We start from the raw sequence: 20198 nt of genomic DNA, 5'->3' as shown, positions 1-20198 counted from the left end.
AGTCGAGCGAAGTGAAGCGGAGAAATACGACGCGAGGCGGAACTGCTACAGCAGTCCACCGGTTGAGCGGCACATTCGCTACCGACCTACAGAAGTTCACCGTAACGAAAAAGTTAAATAACCGACAGAACGTGTCCATGTGGGGAATTTAGGACGCTCATAAAATTGCCGAGGATGAAAGAGATTCACCCAGAGTACACTTTTCGTGGGGTCTCTTACGAAAAAGTTTATGGGTCCTTTTTTTTAGGAAACATTGTGAGTGGAATGAGCTATCTCCAAATGTTGCAGACTTGGCTTTTCCCACAACTTTGGAAGGCCACTAAATACTTGACATCCGGAAAGCAAACAGCCCCACCACGCTGTCACAACGGTTTACGGCAGTTCCTCACTGTTTTGGGCACTCGGGACCCGGAAACACAGCTCTTTGTTCTTGACCTCCAAGATTCCTAGGTATGACCTCATGCAATTTTTTCTTGTGGAGACAAGTGGAAGAAAGGTTTTTCATCCCCCCTTTACCTCGTCACCCATTAAGCATTGACCTTGCCGATGATGGGGAGGCTTGCGTGCCTCAGCGATACAGATGGCCGTACCGTAGGTGCAACCACAACGGAGGGGTATCTGTTGAGAGGCCAGACAAACATGTGGTTCCTGAAGAGGGGTAGCAGCCTTTTCATTAGTTGCAGGGTAACAGTCTGGATGATTGACTGATCTGGACTTTTAACAATAAACAAAACGAGCTTGGGTGCTGGTACTGCGAACGGCTGAAAGCATGGGGGGAAACTACAGCTCTTGATAAAATATTCCGGAGATAAAATAGTCCCCCATTCGGATCTCCGGGCGGGGTCTTTCTCAGCAGGACGTTGTTATTAGGAGAAACAAAACTGGCGTTCTACGGATAAGAGCGTGGAATGTCAGATACCATAATCGGGCAGGTAGGTTAGAAAATTAAAAAGGGAAATGGATAGGTTAAGCTGAGATATAGTGGGAATTAGTGAAGTTCGGTGGTAGGCTGTAAACACAAAATCAAACAGGGATAATGCATGAGTAGCTTTAATAATGAGTAAAATATAGGAACGCGGATAAGCTACTAAGAACAGCATAGTGAATGCATTATTGTAGCAAAGACAGACAAGAAGTTCACACCCATTGCAATAGTAAAAGTTTGTATGCCAACTAGCTCCGTAGATGAGGGGGAGATAGGAAAAGTATGATGAGATAAAAGAAATTGTTCAGATAATTAATGGAGACGAAAATTTAATAGTCATGAGGGACTGGAAGTCAGTAGAAGGAAAAGGAAGAGATGGAAAAGTAGTAGGTGAATATCGATTGCAACGAAAGAGGAAGCCGCCTGGAATATTGCACGGAGCATAACTTAATCATAAACTTGGTTTAACAATCATCAGAGAAGGCTGTATACGTGGAAGAGACCTGGAGACACCAGAAGGTTTCAGATTGATTATATAATGGTAAGACAGAGATTTAGTAACCAGATTTTAAATTGTAAGACATTTCCAGGGACAGATGTGGACTCTGACCACAATTTATTGGTTATGAACTGCAGATTAAAACTGAAGAAGCTCGAAAAATCAGGAATTTAAGGATATGGGACCTGGATAAACTGAAAGAACCAGAGGCTGTAGACGGTTTCAGATGAAGCCTTAATGAACGATTGACAAGAACAGGGGAAAAGAACACAGTAGAGGAAGAATGGATAGCTGTGACAGATAAAATAATGGAGGCGGCAGAAAATCAAGTAGCTAAAACGACGAGGGCTAGTAGAACTCTTTGGGTAACACAAGAGATATTCAGTTTAATCGACGAAAGGAGGAAATATAAAAATTCAATAAATGAAGCAGGCGAAAGCGAATACAAACGAATAAACAATGCGATCGACAGGAAGTGCAAAATGGCTAAGCAGGAATGGCTAGAGGACGAGTGTAAGAGCGTAGAATCATATATCGCTAGGGGTAAGATATATACAGGCTACATGAAAATTAAACAAACCTTTGAAGAAAAGAGAACCATCTGTCTGAATATCAATAGTTCAGATGGAAAACCAGTCCTAAGCAAAGAAGGGCAAGCACAGAGGTGGGAGGAATATACAGAGGATTAATACAAGGGCGAAGTACTTGAGGGCAGTATTATTGAAATGGAGGACGACGTAGATGAAGAGGAAATGAGAGATATAGTACTGCCTGAAGAGTTTGACAGAGCACTGAAAGACCTAAATCGAAACAAGGCCCCGGGGCCCGCATCTCGTGGTCGTGCGGTAGCGTTCTCGCTTCCCACGCCCGGGTTTCCGGGTTCGATTCCCGGCGGGGCCAGGGATTTTCTCTGCCTCGTGATGGCTGGGTGTTGTGTGATGTCCTTAGGTTAGTTAGGTTTAAGTAGTTCTAAGTTCTACGGGACTGATGACCTAAGATGTTAAGTCCCATAGTGCTCAGAGCCATTTGAACCATTTGAAGGCCCCGGGAACAGGGAGCATTCTATTAGAACTACTGAAAGCCTTGGGAGAGCCAGCCACGGCAAAACTCTTCCACTTGGAGAGCAAGATGTATGATACAGGTGAAATACCGTCAGACTTTAAGAAGAATATAATAATTCCAATTCCAAAGAAAGCAGATGCTGACAGGTGACAAAATGGACGATCTACGAGTATAATAAGCCACGGCTGCAAAATACTAACAGAAGAATGGAAAAACTGATAGAAGCCAGACGCGGAGAACATCAGTTGTGATTCCAGAGAAATGTAGCAGCAGGCGGGCAAATACTGACCCTACGACTTATCTTAGAAGACAGGTCAAGGAAAGCCAAACCTAGGTTTACATCATTTTTAGAGTTACAGAAAGCTTTTGACAATGTTGACTGGAATACTCTCTTTCAAAATCTAAACGTGGCAGGGTAAAATACAGGGAGCGAAAGGCTATTTACAGTTTGTACAGAAACCATATGGCTGTTGTAAGAGTCGAGGGTCTTGGAAGGGAAGCAGTGGTTGAGAAGGGAGTGAGACAGGCTTGTAGCGTATGCCTGATATTATACAATCTGAATATTGAGCAAGAAGTAAAGGAAACAGAAGAAAAGTTTGGAGTAGTAATTATAGTCCAGGGAGAAGAAATAAAAACGTTAAGGTCTGCCGATTGCATTGTAATTCTCTCAGAGACAGCAAATGACCAGGAAGAGCATTTGAAGGGAATGGACAGTGCCTTGAAAGAAGGGTATAAGGACCTGGAAGAGCAGTTGAAGGGTATAGACAGTGTCTTGAAAGAAGGGTATGAGATAATCATCAACAAAAGCAAAACGAGGCTAACGGAATGTAGTCGAATTAATTCAGGCGATGCTGAGGGATTTAGATTAGGAAACGAGACATTTAAAGTAGTATACGAGTTTTGTTATTTGGAAAGCAAAATAACTGATAACTGTCGGATTAGGGAGGATATAAAATGTAGAGTAGCAATGGCTAGAAAACCATTTCTGAAGAAGAGAAATTTGTTAACAACGAGTACAGATTTAAGTGTCAGGAAGACCTTTCTGAAAGTATTTGTATGGAGTGCAGCCGTGTATAGAAACGTAACATGGAAGATAAATAGTTTAGACAGAAGAAAATAGAAGCTTTTGAAATGTGGTGCTATAGATGAATGTTAAAGATTAGATGGTAGATTATGTAACTAATGAGGAGGTACTGAATAGAATTGGGGAGAAGATAAATTTATGGTATAATCTGAGTAAAAGAAGGGATCGGTTGGCATAGCATATTCCGAGGCATCAAGGGATCACCAATATACTACTGGAGGGAAGAGTTGGAGGAGGGAGGGGGGTAAAAATCATAGAAGGAGACCAAGTGATGTATACAGTAAGCAGATTCAGAGGGATCAAGTTTGCAGTAGTCATTCTGATATGAAGAGGCTTCCAGAGGGTTGAGCAGCATGGAGAACTGCATCTAACCAGTCTTCGTATTGAAGACCATGACAACAACACAGATACGCTACGCAGAGTTTACGACGAATTTACTTACTGTCGAGATTTTGTGTGATTGCCGCTGCTGGTGTAATAAGACAACAAAAAGTTTAAGATTTTGTGAATATTATGCAATTTTTCTGTTTTCTAATATCTTTCCATCAATAAATATGAATGAAATGATATTAAATGAAACAATAAGTTTACTGTTACCAGTCACTGTTTATTTGTTTCCACGACGCGTTTCGAAGGTTTAAACCTCCATCATCAGGTGGATATACATCAGTTAATATGGCATTTGTGTGTTTGTGTTGTGTTACGATTTCTTTGGAGGAAGTTGTGACACTGTCTCCAGTGGTCACAGGATCCTTTCACAGTCGTAACACATCACATGAACACTATCATATTGTCAATATGAAGGATATCAGTAAGTTGGTGGGATAATTTTAATATATTAATGTACACGAGGAAATCGTCTGTGTGAGAGACAGGTCAGACTAGATATGAGCATTTCACACATCTGAGCCACCGAGGGCTCAGAGGATAGTGCGACTGCACGTAATTATCCCTGGCACGCCCCCCTTCAGACCCACATTCCCAACGTAATGTCCACACACTACATTCGTAGTGACCCTGCCCATTACACTCATTACTCGCAGACAATCTTACCAAGTCCCGTAAGAATTCGGGCAATGTGTGTGCATCCAGCACAGAAGAAGATGGTCAATGGCCGGTTAACCTTAACTATATGAAGTTTTTAAAGGAGTTGGTTATTTTCGATAGGCTAAGTATGCTGTCTTCGGATATGCAGCATATTGTGGTGACACATTAACAAAACATAACTGTGCAGTATTGCCAACACACTTAACAATCAGTGAAGTATTGTAATAACAAATGTAACGTGATCTGTAGTAATAGCGAGGCAGTGTGTCCAAAGCCAATTGTTGTATCCGGATCCCACTCCAGCTACCGCCTGGTCTGGGTGGTAATATTGAGTATGGCAGTGTTAGTCGCAAAGGCTGGCCGGATGCCCTTCTTGTCGCCACCCTGAACCCCCCTGGGTCAGAATAAGTGTACCACAGCTGTCTGCGTCTAGTGTAAGGCATGCAATTGTGCGACCATGTTTAGATTTCTGCGATTTGTGTAACTGTGGTGGAACGTGGGTACCAGCCTGGTATTCACCTAGCAGGATGTGGAAAACCGCCTAAAAACCACAATCAGGCTGGCCGGCATACTGGCCCTCATCGTTAATCCGCCGGGAGGATTCGATCCGGGGCTGGCGCGCCTACCTGAGACCAGAAAGCATCGCATTAGCGCTATCAGCTACCCTGGCGGGTTATCAGAAGTCAGTGCCAGCAGATAAATAAACGGCGTCTCGTGTGGTTCGTCTGCAGGTGGCAGAGGGCGAGTCGCGATGTGCCACTGCGAGAAGAGGATCGTGCAGCTGCGGGAGAAGCTGTCTCTCCTGCAGGACTCGTGGGCCGAGCAGCAACAGCACCTGGACAGGGTGCAGCTGCAGGTGTGTGGCACTTAGAAATACAATAAAAGAAGCTTCTTGTACACTAAATAGGGATACAGCTAAGAGCACTATCAATTTACTTCATAGAAATCTCATCGGAATAAAAAATAAAGTAGAAGATCTGTTAGTTTGTTTAGTTGATCTCAAAAATAAGAATGAGATTGATGTACTTTGTCTGTCTGAACACCGTGTAACTGTGGGGATGGAAAGTGTCAATATAAATGGGTACAGTTTAGCATCCTACACTTTCAGATCTAGTATGGATAAAGGAGGAGTTGCCATTTACACAAAACAAGAGTATGAGTACAAAACTGTAGAAGTAAGCAAATTTTGTGTCGATCAGCACTTTGAAGTTTGTGCATGTGCACTACAGCTAGATAACGTAGTATTGATATTAGCAGCAGTATACAGGTCCCTATTAGGAGGTTGGGAACTAATCATAATAACGTTTGACTCCCTATTATGCTGTCTGTGAGACAAAAAGAAGAAGTTATTAATCTGTGGTGATTTCAATATTAACTTTATAAGCAATTCTGATAGGAAAAGTGAACTAAAAGTGTTATTAATGGAATATAATTTAGAAACAGTGATCAGATTCCCTACACGTACAGCTCAAGACAGTAGCAGTCCAATAGATAATGTACTTGTATAGGAAGAGGATGTAAAACTAACACATGCCTTCCCTATGATAAATGGATCATCAGATGATGATGCACACACAATTGATTAACTTACAAAACCTAGCGTGGTGTGCAGTTAAGAAACCATTAAGTAAAAGTGAAAAGTGTAAAGCTGGTCAACCTGGTATCTATAGAGCACTTCAGAGAAAGTTTAAGAAATGTTAATTGGGGAGATGTATCTAATGATCCAAACGCTAATGATAAATGCAACATACTTCTTCATAAATTTATATCCGTTTTTAACATTGTTCTCCCAAAAGAATTACTAAATTTAACACCAAACAGTTTTCAAAGAAACCTTGGATTACTGCAGTTATTACAGTATCTTCAGAAGAAAAAGAAAATTGTGATGTTGTGTTGTTGCGGTCTTCAGTCCTGAGACTGGTTTGATGCAGCTCTCCATGCTACTCTATCCTGTGCTAGCTTCTTCATCTCCCAGTACCTAGTGCAACCTACATCCTTCTGAATCTGCTTAGTTTATTCATCTCTTGGTCTCCCTCTACGATTTTTACCCTCCACGCAGCCCTCCAGTACCAAATTGGTGATCCCTTGATGCCTCAGAACATGTCCTACCAACCGATCCCTTCTTCTGGTCAAGTTGTGCCACAAACTTCTCTTCTCCCCAATCCTATTCAATACTTCCTCATTAGTTATGTGATCTACCCATCTAATCTTCAGCATTCTTCTATAGCACCACATTTCGAAAGCTTCTATTCTCTTCTTGTCCAAACAATTTATCGTCCACGTTTCACTTCCATACATGGCTACACTCCATTCAAATACTTTCAGAAATGACTTCCTGACACTTAAATCTATACTCGATGTTAACAAATTTCTCTTCTTCAGAAACGCTTTCCTTGCCATTGCCAGTCTACATTTTATATCCTCTCTACTTCGAACATCATCAGTTATTTTGCTCCCCAAATAGCAAAACTCCTTTACTACTTTAAGTGTCTCATTTCCTAATCTAATTCCCACAGCATCACCCGAATTAATTCGACTACATTCCATTATCCTCGTTTTGCTTTTGTTGGTGTTCATCTTATATCCTCCTTTCAAGACACTGTCCATTCCATTCAACTGCTCTTCCAAGTCCTTTGCTGTCTCTGACAGAATTACAATGTCATCGGCGAATCTCAAAGTTTTTATTTCTTCTCCGTGGAATTAGTAAAGACCCTGAAGTAATTTTACACTTTAAAAATTATTATAACATACTGAGGAAAGTTGTCAGAAAATATATATATATATATATATATATATATATATATATATATATATATATATATATATATATTAGAGATGAAATTAACAATTCGGGCAATAAAATCAAATTACTATGGAATGTTGTTAGAAGACAGACAGGAAACGTAACCACTGGGGTAGAGCGTATTACTATTAAAGAGAATGAGACCCCCTTAACCAACAGTACACAAGTTCCTAATGTATTTAACAACCATTTGTTAAATGTAGGAGAAAAAGTTGATCAGAATAGTTCAAAAGAAAAAGCCATGCAGTACATCGAAGAGTCAGTTTTGAGGAATCTTTGTCAGATTAATTTTCATCCAACAAGCTCTTGTGAAATAAGGAAAATCATTAAGTCTTCCAAAAACAAATGTTCTGTTGGAACAGATGACATCTCTAAGAAAATATTAAAACAATGTGGAGTAGTTACAACAGGTGCTCTGAATCCCATCTGTAATGCATCACTAACTCAAGGTATTTTCCCAGCCAGGTTAAAATATGCTGTTTTCAAGCCTCTCTACAATAAAGGGGACACCATAGATGTCAAGAATTACTTGCCAGTATCCTTACTCACAGCGTTTTCAAAAATCGTCGAGAAAATAATGTACTCAAGATTGGTTAGCCATCTCAACAATAATGGGATACAGAATGCATGGTATAAGACGAGGTACTGACAGAAATAAAATTGTGAGGACGGGTCGTGAGTCGTGCTTGGATAGCTAAGTTAGTAGAGCACTTGTCCGCGAAAGGTAATGGTCCCGAGTTCGAGTCTCAGTCCGGCACACAGTTTTAATCCGCCAGAAAGTTTCAGTAATGGGATACTCGGTAAATCACAGTTTGGATTTCAAAAATGCTGTTCTACTGAAACAGCAATATACAATTTCACTGCCCACATAATAGGGTATTTAAATAGTAAAATGTCACCAGTAGGAACTTTCTGTGACTTATCCAAAGCATTTCAAGGTGTGCAACATGACATTATGTTACAGAAATTACCATTCTACAGTATAAATGGAACAACATATGAGTGGTTTAACTCATAGCTACTGAACAGGAAACAAAAAGTTTCTTTATATGGATTAAGTGATTTAAGGAAGTTTCTCACTTCCTGTAACTGGGGTGAAATTACGTTAGGTATTCCACAGTGTTCCATCATGGGTCCCCTTCTGTTCTTAATATATGTAACTGATCTTCCTTCTTAACTGAAACAAGAAGCTAAACTGACACTGTTTGCTGCTCATACAAAGAATAATTATTAATCCAGTAAAAGAAACTCGAATAGGAAATTATACAAATAATGTCTTTGGAAAAGTTATTGATTGGTTTTCTGCCATTGAGATACCTCTGAACTTTAAAAAAACACAGTACATCCATATTTCGGTTCGCACCTCCTTTTATTGGCCGTGTTTGCAGTTAAAATTTTTTGGATGTGAGGTTCGCCAGTTATACAAAACACCGTTTCACTCAGTACCTAAACATGTTTCGGCACCACTGTGCCATCATCAGTGGGTTTTCGTTTTTATTTATTCTGCAATGCGAACATTTTTGTTAAATGATTATAAAAGTATGTGCATTTTTAGTTCAAACAACAGATCGTTTCTTTTTGTAAATACCTTCTTTACATTTGGTGTGCATGAATTTTCTGGATCACTTTTGTGTTAATTACGACACTACACTACTGAAAAAACTATACACGTTTGATAGCAACAGAAATCTGGAAAACTCAAAGGAGTTAATAGACAGAATCAAGAAACATACACATACCGGACACAGCAACCCTCGTATCATTCGACGTCACATCAATGTAAACATGCATTCCAGTAAATGAAACAATCAACATCATCACACAAAGAATAAAACAACAAGGAAATATACCAGTTACACAAATCAATGAAATAACAAACATACTCAAGACCATAATATCACAAAATTATTTTGTATTCAACAAAAAATTTTATTCTCAACATGAAGGACTGCCAATGGGATCACCAATCAGTGACTTCCTAGCTAACATATTCATGAACAACCTGGAGAACATGATCTTCAGACACATAATAAAACCAATAAACTACAAAGTTATTTACTGGTACCGTTATGTCGGTGACATAATATGCCTGATTGATGAACCACATACACACTTAGAACAGCTACACGATGAAATAAACAACTTACACCCAAAAATTAACTTCACATTAGAAACAGAAACTAACAACACACTACACTTTCTAGATGTCACCATACAAAAACACACACACACACACACACAACTTCACAATATTCAGGAAACCGACAACCACAAGCACGTCCATTCACAACCTGTCAAACTACCCATTGACACAAAAGCATGCAAACTTCAGATTCATGCTCCACAGATTAAACAGAACACCCATGGACAGACAGAACTACACACAAGAATTAAACACAATAAAACAAATAGCAGTAGAAAATGGTTATACTACCCATACGGTAGACAAGTTAAATAAAAAAATATGCAAACAGTACAAAAATGAACACACCACACACACAAATTCTCACTCAGCACAGTACAACACAAAACACAAACAGTGACCACACACAAGACACAACAGAGCAACAACACACACACAAAACGAAATGGCACATACTCACCTACAGTAACAAGATTGTTCACAGAATAGTCAACAGGGACTCCAAATAGGATACAGGACGGAGTACACAACACAGAAAAGGATCAGAACACAAGAAACTCCCATGGATAAATTTAACAGATCAGGAATATATGCACTCACATGCAACACTTGCCAGTCAGTATACAAAGGGCAAACATGCAGAAACTTCAAAACAAGATATTCGGAACATCTCAGAGCTTTAAAAAGCAACAGTTCCTATAGCACATTTGCTGACCACCTTATAGCCTACAATCACCACCCCATCACAATAGAAACAGACTTAAGAATACTAAAACCCAGCCACAGCCTATACAGCAAACTGACCATTGAGGAAAACTTCCAGATACAGAAGGCAATAGCAGAAGGAAAACAGGTCTTAAACGAATACACTACACTTTGCAAGGGCACACCATTTAACACATTAAAGGAACTTTACAAATAAAAACAGCACAGACAGATAAAGTCTACACACACACACGCACACACACACGAACAATAGATACACTAAAATCTGCAAAGACGCACCATTTACACGCAAAAGGAATACCATATAACAGACATCACACACAGCTAAGAATCACATAGAAAATACACTCAGAACAGACACACACACACACACACACACACACACACACACACACACACACACAAAGATAAAATGCAAACAATTCAAATTTGGCACCGAACTCTCTGGTGAACAAATGAACACTGACTGGGCTGGCACACATAACAAACCACAATCACATTGTGTTCTGGTGTACATTCCAGAAGATAGGTTAACTCCCAGCAAAAACCTTTCTCATCAACGTCGTTTGGTTGCAAATGACAAGCTATCTGTAGTAATTAACACAAAAGTGATCCAGAAAATTCATGCACACCAAATGTAAAGGTATCTACAAAAAGAAACAATCTGTTGTTTGAACTAATCATCTAACAAAAATGTTCACATTGCAGAATAAATAAAAACGAAAACCCACTGATGATGGCACAGTGGTGCCGAAACATGTTTGAGTACTGAGATAAACGGCGTTTTTCATAACTGGCGGACCTCACATCCAAAAAACACTACATCCTGTTTTCTACCGCAAGGATTACAGTTCCTTCAATAAATATAGCACATCAACAGAAGTCCGTAGACAGGGTAGAGCATACTAAGTTTTGGGTGTACATAAAGATGCGAATCTTAATTCTCCTAAAACGGCTAAGTTCAGCGACTTTCGCAATCGGAATAATTGCTGATTTTGAGGATATAGAAATTAGCAAGCTAACATACTTTTCATACTTCCACTACCTGATGACATACGGAATAATATTTTGGGGTAACTCAACACATAGGTAAAAAGTATTCACTGATCAAAAGAAAGTGGTCAGAATAATGTGTGGGACTCATAGTCTTACATCTTGTAGGGATCTGTTTAAACGGTTAGGAAACTTAACAACAGCCTCGCAGTACATTTATTCAGTAACAAAATCTGTTCTCAACAGCTTGGACTAGTTTAAAAACAACAGTGGCACTCCTGATTATAATACCAGAAGGAAGAGAGACTTACACTATCCTTTACTTATCTTATCTTTGGCACAGAAAGGGGTAAAACATCCTGCTGTAAAACTTTTCGATGAATTACCAGAAGAAATAATATGTTTCACAGACAGCAGTAATAGTTTCAAAAATAAATTGAAATCATATCTCCTTGACAACTACTACTGTACCATAGATGAATTCTTGAATAAGAATAAATAAATTTGTAGTCCATTTAAAGAATGAGGTGGGTAATTATTATTTTTTTTTAAATCCTCGATTTATATGTGCATTTCTTATGCACTTTACACGTTCGACATCATAACGGTTTTCGTAAGATTGATCAATGAAACACGTAACTAAATAGCTAAATAATTTAGTGTCAGTAGAAGCCGTTTTGCCTGACAGCCGAATAAATAAATTAATAACTGGTTGCTTTTACCGATCCCCCTCCCCGGTTCATATGATACAGCTGCTGAACAGTTCAAAGAAAACCCGAGTCTCATATCAAATAGCTACCCCACTCATAGAGTTATAGTTGGTGGCGACTTCAATTTACCCTCCAAATGTTGGTGCAAATGCACGTTTAAAGTCGATGGTAGCCGTAGAACGTCCTCCGAAATCGTTTTGAATGCGTTCTCAGGTAATTATTTTGAACACCTGGTTCAGGAGCATTGTCGAAGTGTAAATGGTTGCGAAAAAATACTTGGCCCCGTAGCAACAAATAATCTTGCCCAAACAGGCAACATTATGACGGATACAGGGATGAGTAAGCACAAGGTGGTTGTAGCTAAACTGATTACCGTAACATAAAAAATAAACACAATTAAACGCAAAATACATCGGAAGATAAAAATTCGCTTGAGGCCTTCCTAAGAGACAGTTTCCACTCCTTCTAACCTGGCTATCTAACCGTAGACCAGATGATGTTTAACTTCTGAGAAATAGTACCGACGGTAGTTGAGAGATAAATACCAAACAAATTATTATGAGATGATCAAAATATCCACGGGTTGTAAAGGAACTGAAAATATTGTGATTTAATCGCAGAGGTGCTGAAAAATTGTTCCAGTGACACACCAGAGAAATCTCTGGTAAACTTTTTATCTTTGAGAGACATAGGAACAATTTCGCCCTTCGTTTTTTATTTCTTGCATGAACGACTACTTTTTGTTCTGATGGGCTGGTGGGATGTACTGTCTAATTACTAGTGTGTGTGTGTGTGTGTGTGTGGTAAATGAATGAGTTAAAAGACGCAAGATGTGTTTTATATTATTTTCATCGCACAACAAGCCTTATTCCCATGCCTATGGAGTATTTATGTTAAGCAGAGAAGGCGAGTTTTAGATGGAACCGAAGATCTTCAAAACGGCGCTGCTCAACAATAGAGGTACGTGATTGTGCTCTCTACTTTCCTTTCGTGGCCGCTAAAATTACTTCCGATTCGTTTTGCCGAGACATTCAGAACCTGCAATCTTCTTTTTCTTATAAAAATACTAGTCCGATGCAAAAGAAATACTCTTAGATTTAAATAATTGCCATTCTTTTACCCAGGCCACGGGGAATGATAGAACGTACGTGCCTCTACTCTGAATGTACGTTCGCAATCTCCGAGTGTGTTACGACGAAATTATTTCACAATGAAAATTTCTCATCAGACCGCAACCACTCGCACGCGAATGTACGTACCCTCTGAATGTATCTAGTCAGTCATGCGCGTTGTTCAAAAGCTTTACTTTTAATATTCAGTGGATTACATTTCCGAAATTAATTTTTGTTTATGCTGCAAATCGTACTTCACGCGAAGTATTTATTACGTAAGTTTCAGACTCAATTTAATAAAAAAAAAAAAGATTCCGAATAATAGAAATAAAGAATAACAATCAAACAAATCAAACCTAAATAAACAGAAAGAGGGAACGTTACAGGGTGTACTGCCGGTCTACAGTGTCCAATGGGCACAATATTTCGGCGATCATACATGTCACCATCATCAGATGAACTGACGGACTGAGCTCCTGTGAACGAGCCGGCACGGAAATCCGTACACTATGGCTGCTCAGAGGGAACTGGGTTCGATCGCGGCGGTGGCCGATTTAAATACCCTCCGCCCGCGGCGCGCTCCCTCCGCTGTCCGCGCCCCGCGCCACGGTCGCGCGGTGGAACAGATTGCGACGGCGTCTGAGATGACGTCGGGGTGATGGCTCTGTCCGCCGTGGTCGTCACAACTATACGTTTGCTCGATTTACTCTTGATTAACCCAATCGCTGGTTCCCAAGCCTTTCTAAGATTATAGCCACAGTCACGGTTTATGAGGTCGTCATTGGTGCGAATTTCGATGGCCTCTCTAACAGCGCTGTCCCAGTATCTCGATGTCTGTACCAGAATCCTCGTGCGTTCGTACTCCATAGCGTGATTTTCCGACAATGTTCAGCGAAAGCCGACTTGCTCGGATACATCAGTCGAGTGTGCCTCTGGTGTTCACGGCATCGATCCTCGACGGTACGCATCGTCTGACCAATATACGACTTGCAACATTGACACGGAATCTGGTACACGCCGGCCTTCCTCAAACCGAGGTCACCTTTGGCGCTCCCCACCAGTGCACGAGTTTTATTCAGAGGACAAAACACAGTTCCGACCCGGTGTTTCTTCAAAATGCGGGCGAGTTTCACCGAGAGTGCGCCTGTATATGGAATAAACGCAGTGCCTACCTTCTCCCTCGTGATTTCATCCATCTCCACAGGTTGTGCTGTAGTGGTTGGGCGGAGAGCACGTTGAATCTGCCACTCTGAGTACCCATTTTTTCGAAATACAGTTCTCAGATTTCCAATTGCTGGGGTAGACTCTCTGCGTCAGAGATAGTGCGTGCCCTACTTGCTTTTTCCGTTACGTGGACGACACGTTCGTCATCTGGCCACATGGTATGGATAAACTCCTTGACTTCCTTACACATCTAAACTACATACACCCCAACATCAAATTCACTATCGAGACTGAAACGGAGGGTAAATTACCTTTCCTTGGCGTCTTGCTCTAGAAAAGGGCTGACGGCACCCTAGGTCATGGGGTGTATCGGAAGACTACGCACACTGATCTGTATTTGCACGCAGACAGCTGCCACCACCCTTCACAGAGGAATGGGGTACTTAAAACTCAACTCTAGTACACAGGGCGCGCACTATCTCTGACGCAGAGAGTCTACCCCAGGAATTGGAACATCTGAGAACGGTATTTCGAAAAAAGAAGCGACAAAAACTATGTCAGATTTAAAAGAATGCAAAATGTCCAAGACGGACGAAGTTTTTCAGAAACTCGAAATTTAGCACGTACTTTAATGCGAGATGCTTTTAATAGTTTCCACAACGAAACTCTGTCACGAAATTTGGCGAAAAAGCCAAAGAGATTCTGGTCGTATGTGTAGTACACCAGTGGCAAGATGCAATCAGTAACTTCAATGTGCGAGTTATTTATTACAGCGCTACTAAAACAAGTCACTAAACACGGTTTTACGAAATTCCTTGACAAAAAAAGACCAAGTTAATATTCCAGAATTCTAATCAACAACAATTGCCAACAACACTAACTTAGAAGTAGATATACCCGGTATAGCGAAGCATTTTAAAACACTTAAAAAGGAAATACTTCCGGTCCAGATTTCACGATAGGCTCCTTTCAGAATATGCTGATACAATAGTTCCATACTTAGTAATCATATACAACCGATCGATCGTTGAAAGATCCGCACCTAAAGACCGGAAAGTTGTACAAGTCACACCAATACCCAAGGAAGGAAACATGAGTAATCCGCTGATTACAGAGAGGTCGATTTGCAGTAGGGTTCTGGAACGTGTATTGTACGCAAATATTATGAATCACCTCGAATAAGACGATTTATTGGCAAACACAACCGGCTCTTTATTCTCACTAAGTATTGACTGCTATTGAAAGGGAACGTGAGATTCATTCCATACTTTTAGATTCCCAAAAGGCCATTAAAACCGTTCCTCACAAGCGACTTCTAATTAAACTGCGTGCCTATGGAGTATCGTCTCAGTTGTGACAGGGTTCCTGATTTCCTGTCAGAAAGGTCACAGCTCGTAATAACAACGGAAAATCATCGAGTAAAACGGAAGTAATACCTGGCGTTCTCCAAGGATTGGTTAATATGTCCTCTGTTGTTCCTAATCTACATAAACGATTTAGGAGACAATCTCAGCAGTCCTCTTAGATTGTTTGCAGATGACCGTCATGTAAAATCATCAGATGATCATAAGGAATAGCAAAATGATTTCGACAAGATAGGTGTATAGTACAAAATGTGGCAATTGATTCTAAATCCTTAAAAGTGTGAAGTCATCCAAATGAGCACTAAAAAGAATTAAATTTCAGTTACACGATATCTCACACGAATCTACAGACTGTAAACTCAACTAAGTACTAAGGGTTTGCTATTACGGATAGCTTAAATTGGAACGATCACATAATGGTGTGGGGAAAGCACACCAAAGAATTCGATTTATTGGCAGAACACTTAGAAAATAAAAGTGATCTACTCAAGAGACTGCTTGCAATACTTTTGTCTTCCCTCTTCTGGAAAGGAAGGAAGGAAGATCGGGTTTAGCGTCCCATCGACACTGAGGTCACTGAGACAAACTCGGGGTGCGTCAAGGATGGAGAAGGAAATTGGCCGTACCGTTTCAAAGGAACCATCTCGACATTTTCCTGGAGTGGTTTCGGGAAATCACTGAAAATCTAAATCTGGATGTCCGGACCGGGTTTGAACCGTCGTTCTCTCGAAGGCGAGTCCAGTGTGGTAACCGCTTGGCCGTCTCGCTCGGTCCTCTTCTGGAGTACTTCTGGACGGTGTGGGACGCGCATCAGGCAGGACTGGCGGAGGACATCGAAGAAGTTCAAAGAAGGGCAGCTCGTTTTGTACTATCTCGAAATAAGGGGAAGAATGTCACGGATATGATACACGAACTGAGGGGGCGGTCATTAAAACAAAGGCGTATTTCGCTGCGGCAGGACCTTTTCACGAAATTTCAATCACCAACTTCTCATCAGAGTGTGAAAGTATTTTCTTGGCGCACACCTACATAGGGAAAAATGGTCACCACAATAAAATAAGAGAAAGCAGAGGTCGCACTGAAAGATTTAAGTGTTTGTTTTGCACGTGTGCTGTTCGAGAGTGGAACGGTAGAGAAGCAGCTACTCGGTGAACCCTCTGCCAGACATTAATTGTGAACTCCAGAGCAACCATGCAGATGTAGATGTAGAAGTGAGGCATGCTCAACCACTTTACTGAAGCTAAAGACTAAGGAGGGGGAGGGGGGGGGCATCGGATCGATGCTGGTGCGCGATGTTATCTTTGCCACGAAATACACACATAAAAAAAGTCTTACATCACGCCGGTTCCCAGAACTCCTGAAGATAGACGTTGACTGTTGATATTGTATCACAGACACAGTCCCTTTGACTGTTCAGAGATGTCACTAAAGCCGCCCAAAGATGTAAACAACCATGCATGAGGGGGCTCCCATTAGACGGAAGGCATCCGACAGCCGATCAGTTCCAGTCATTCCCCCAGGAAGGAGATACACGGCTCGTCTGTAGTTCTGCCATGCCTAAACGGTCAGTGCCGCGGTTCGATCGCGTCCGCATTGTTACTTTGTGTCAGGAAGGGCTCTCAACAAAGGAAGTGTCCAGGCGCCTCGGAGTAAACCAAAGCGATGTTGTTCGAACATGGAGGAGATACAGAGAGACAGGAACTGCCGATGACATGCCACGCTCAGGCTGCCAAAGGCTACTACTGCAGTGGATGACCGCTACCTACTGATTATGGCTCGGAGGAATCCTGAGAGTAACGCCACCATGCTGAATAATGCTTTTCGTGCAGCCACAGGACACTGTGTTACGCCTCAAACCGTGCGTAATAGCCTGCATGATGCGCAACCTCACTTCCGACGTTCATGGCGAGGTCCATCTTTGCACCCACGACACCATCCAGCGCGGTACAAATGGGCCCAGCAATATGCCGAATGGACCGCTCAGGATTGGCATCACGTTGTCTTCACCGATGGGTGTAGCATATGTCTTCAACCAAACAATTTTCGGAGACGTGTTTGGAGGCAACCCGGTCAGGCTGAACACCTTAGACACACTGTCCAGCGAGTGCAGCATGTTGAAGGTTCTCTGCTGTTTTGGGGTGGCATTATGTGGGACCGAAGTACGCCGCTGCTTGTCATGGAAAGCGCCGTAACGGCTGTACGATACCGGAATTCCATCCCTACGACCGATAGTACAACCACACGGGCAGCATATTGGCGAGGCATTCGTCTGCATGGGCGACAATTCGCGCCCCCATCGTGCACATCTTGTGAATGACTTCCTTCAGGATAATGTCATTGCTTGACTAGAGTGGCCAGCATGTTCTCCAGACATGAACTCTATCGAACATGCCTGAGATAGATTGAAAAGGGCTTTTTATGGACGATGTGACTCACCAACCAGTCTGAGGGATCTACACCGAATCGCCGTTGAGGAATGGGACAATTTGGACCAACAGTGCCTTGATGATCTTATGGATAGTATGGCACGACGAATACAGGCATGCATGAATGCAAGAGGACGTGCTACTGGGTATTAGAGGTACCGGTGTGTACAACAATCTCGACCACCACCTCTGAAGGTCTCGCTGTATGGTGGTACAACGTGCAATGTGTGGTTTTTACGCTTAATAAATGGGCGGAAATGATGTTTATCTTCAGCTCTTGTCCAGTTTTCTGTACAGGTTCCGGAACTCTCGGAACCGAGGCGATGCAAAACTTTTTTGATGTGTATATCTTCATGGCAGATCGACTAAAAAACCAAAAAACCATGACATGTGAGTCGCGAGTATTGTATCCCCTGATTTACAGAAATGCCAAACCAGGAAGTGAAGACTACTGAGCTGACAGTGAGAATGAATTTTTTTTAAATACATACATGTTTGGTAAGTTACATTATTCAGCTTTACACATGTTTGTTCTTGCGTGTTATATATTCAAAGAATCGCTGTCACAAGAGAGAATAGTCACTTGACATGACGGGGTTTATGTGCGAGACATATGAAAGGTTATTATAAACAATGAATAAAAAGCACTCCGTCTTCAGGCCACGAGTGGCCTACCGGGACCATCCGACCGCCGTGTCATCCTCAGTGGAGGATGCGGATAGGAGGGGAGTGTGGTCAGCACACCGGTCTCCCGGCCGTTATGATGGTATTCTTGACCGAAGCCGCTACTATGCGGTCGAGTAGCTCCTCAATTGGTATCACGAGGCTGAGTGCACCCCGAAAAATGGCAACAGTGCTTGGGGCCTGGAAGGTCACCCGTCCAAGAGCCGACCACGCCCGACAGCGCTTAACTTCGGTGATCTCACGGGAACCATTGTATCCACTGCGGCAAGGCCGTTGCCATAAACAATGAATAATTTCGGAAATAATTCAATAAGCCTCTTATACATTTTCAGCTAAAAGTTTGTTTAGTTTTGCAACAGTGTGTGAAGAGGTAATTCTGTAAAACGTACGTGTCTGATAAAAACTTGAATGAGGTAAAGGTGAATTTGTGTCGAAACTGACTCCAGTTGTGCTGAGCTGTTCTTCCACTGTTCCCTTCCAAATATTTCGGTCTCACTGAGCAGCTGCTTATCGCCTTTCTGGCTGTCACAGTCACTGATGAAGCAGAAGGTAGTTCGGCGGAGGACTGGCGGGTGCCGAGTCACTTGTACGGAATGTGTCGATTGTTCCTGTAGTGTTCGCTCCTGTGAATTCCTTACACGTGACTCAGCAGCAGTCCTGCGCCGAGCTATCTACTGCTTCGTCAGTGACTGCTCCAACAGTCAGCTGCTTAGTGATAGCAAAATATTCATACAGAAGTGGGGGGATCAGTGGAAGAACAGCTCTGGCCACATGGAGTCAGCCGTGAGACAAATTCACTTTTACCTTTTTCCAGATTTTTAGACGTATACTAGTTTCAATTGATTAGAGACACAATCTTCTTTCAGGAATGTTCCAGTTCGTCAAGGAGACGACGTGACGAAGTCCGTTTAAGCATCGTTACCCTGAATATCCGAGCCACAGTGAATTTCTAATGCACTTTCACTGCTGAAACGTATACGACACACTGCTCGGCCCACGTCATTTCCTCCTGCATAATGAAGTATCCAGTGGGAAAGAAGTCATTTATTTCGTCCCCATAATATTTATTTTCATTCTTTTTACTAAGATAGATTTCTTTTTGTGATTGGATAACGAAGTTCTGTTGTAATCTAGAATCTGTGTTGCAAAAAGAGGAATAGCATTCAGAGATTTATATAAGAGGCGATCAAAAATTTCCATTAGAAGCTCGTGCTGTCCAGAATCGATATGCTAATCAGTCAAAATTGCCGCGAACGCTGAGGCAATCATCCCATTGACGCACCAGGTTGAAGATACCGATTTGGTAAAACATGGTGTCCTGCTGCGTGAAGAAGTCCGTAACTACGTGTCGCACATCCTCGGCCGACAGGTATCGTCAACACTTCATCGGCAGTTTCAAGGAACCAAAGGCGTGGTAATCGGATGGGGAGAGTTCAGGACTACAGGGCGGTCGCTC

At 41.7% G+C, this 20198-nt stretch overlaps 1 protein-coding gene across 1 annotated transcript in view; it reads left to right on the top strand.

Annotated features, from left to right (window-relative positions):
• Window positions 1–20198, top strand: part of LOC126281588 (uncharacterized) — a 166534-nt gene that overhangs the window by 9567 nt on the left and 136769 nt on the right. Inside the window, exon 2 of the mRNA XM_049980671.1 lies at window positions 5349–5473. Within this exon, the coding sequence (XP_049836628.1) occupies window positions 5369–5473 (105 nt within the window). The 5' untranslated portion in view covers window positions 5349–5368. The remainder of the gene's footprint in view (window positions 1–5348; window positions 5474–20198) is intronic.

The sequence above is a fragment of the Schistocerca gregaria genome, chromosome 7 (assembly GCF_023897955.1).
Source record: "Schistocerca gregaria isolate iqSchGreg1 chromosome 7, iqSchGreg1.2, whole genome shotgun sequence".
Lineage (NCBI taxonomy): Eukaryota > Metazoa > Arthropoda > Insecta > Orthoptera > Acrididae > Schistocerca > Schistocerca gregaria.
This window is presented reverse-complemented; position numbering and strand designations above follow the sequence as displayed.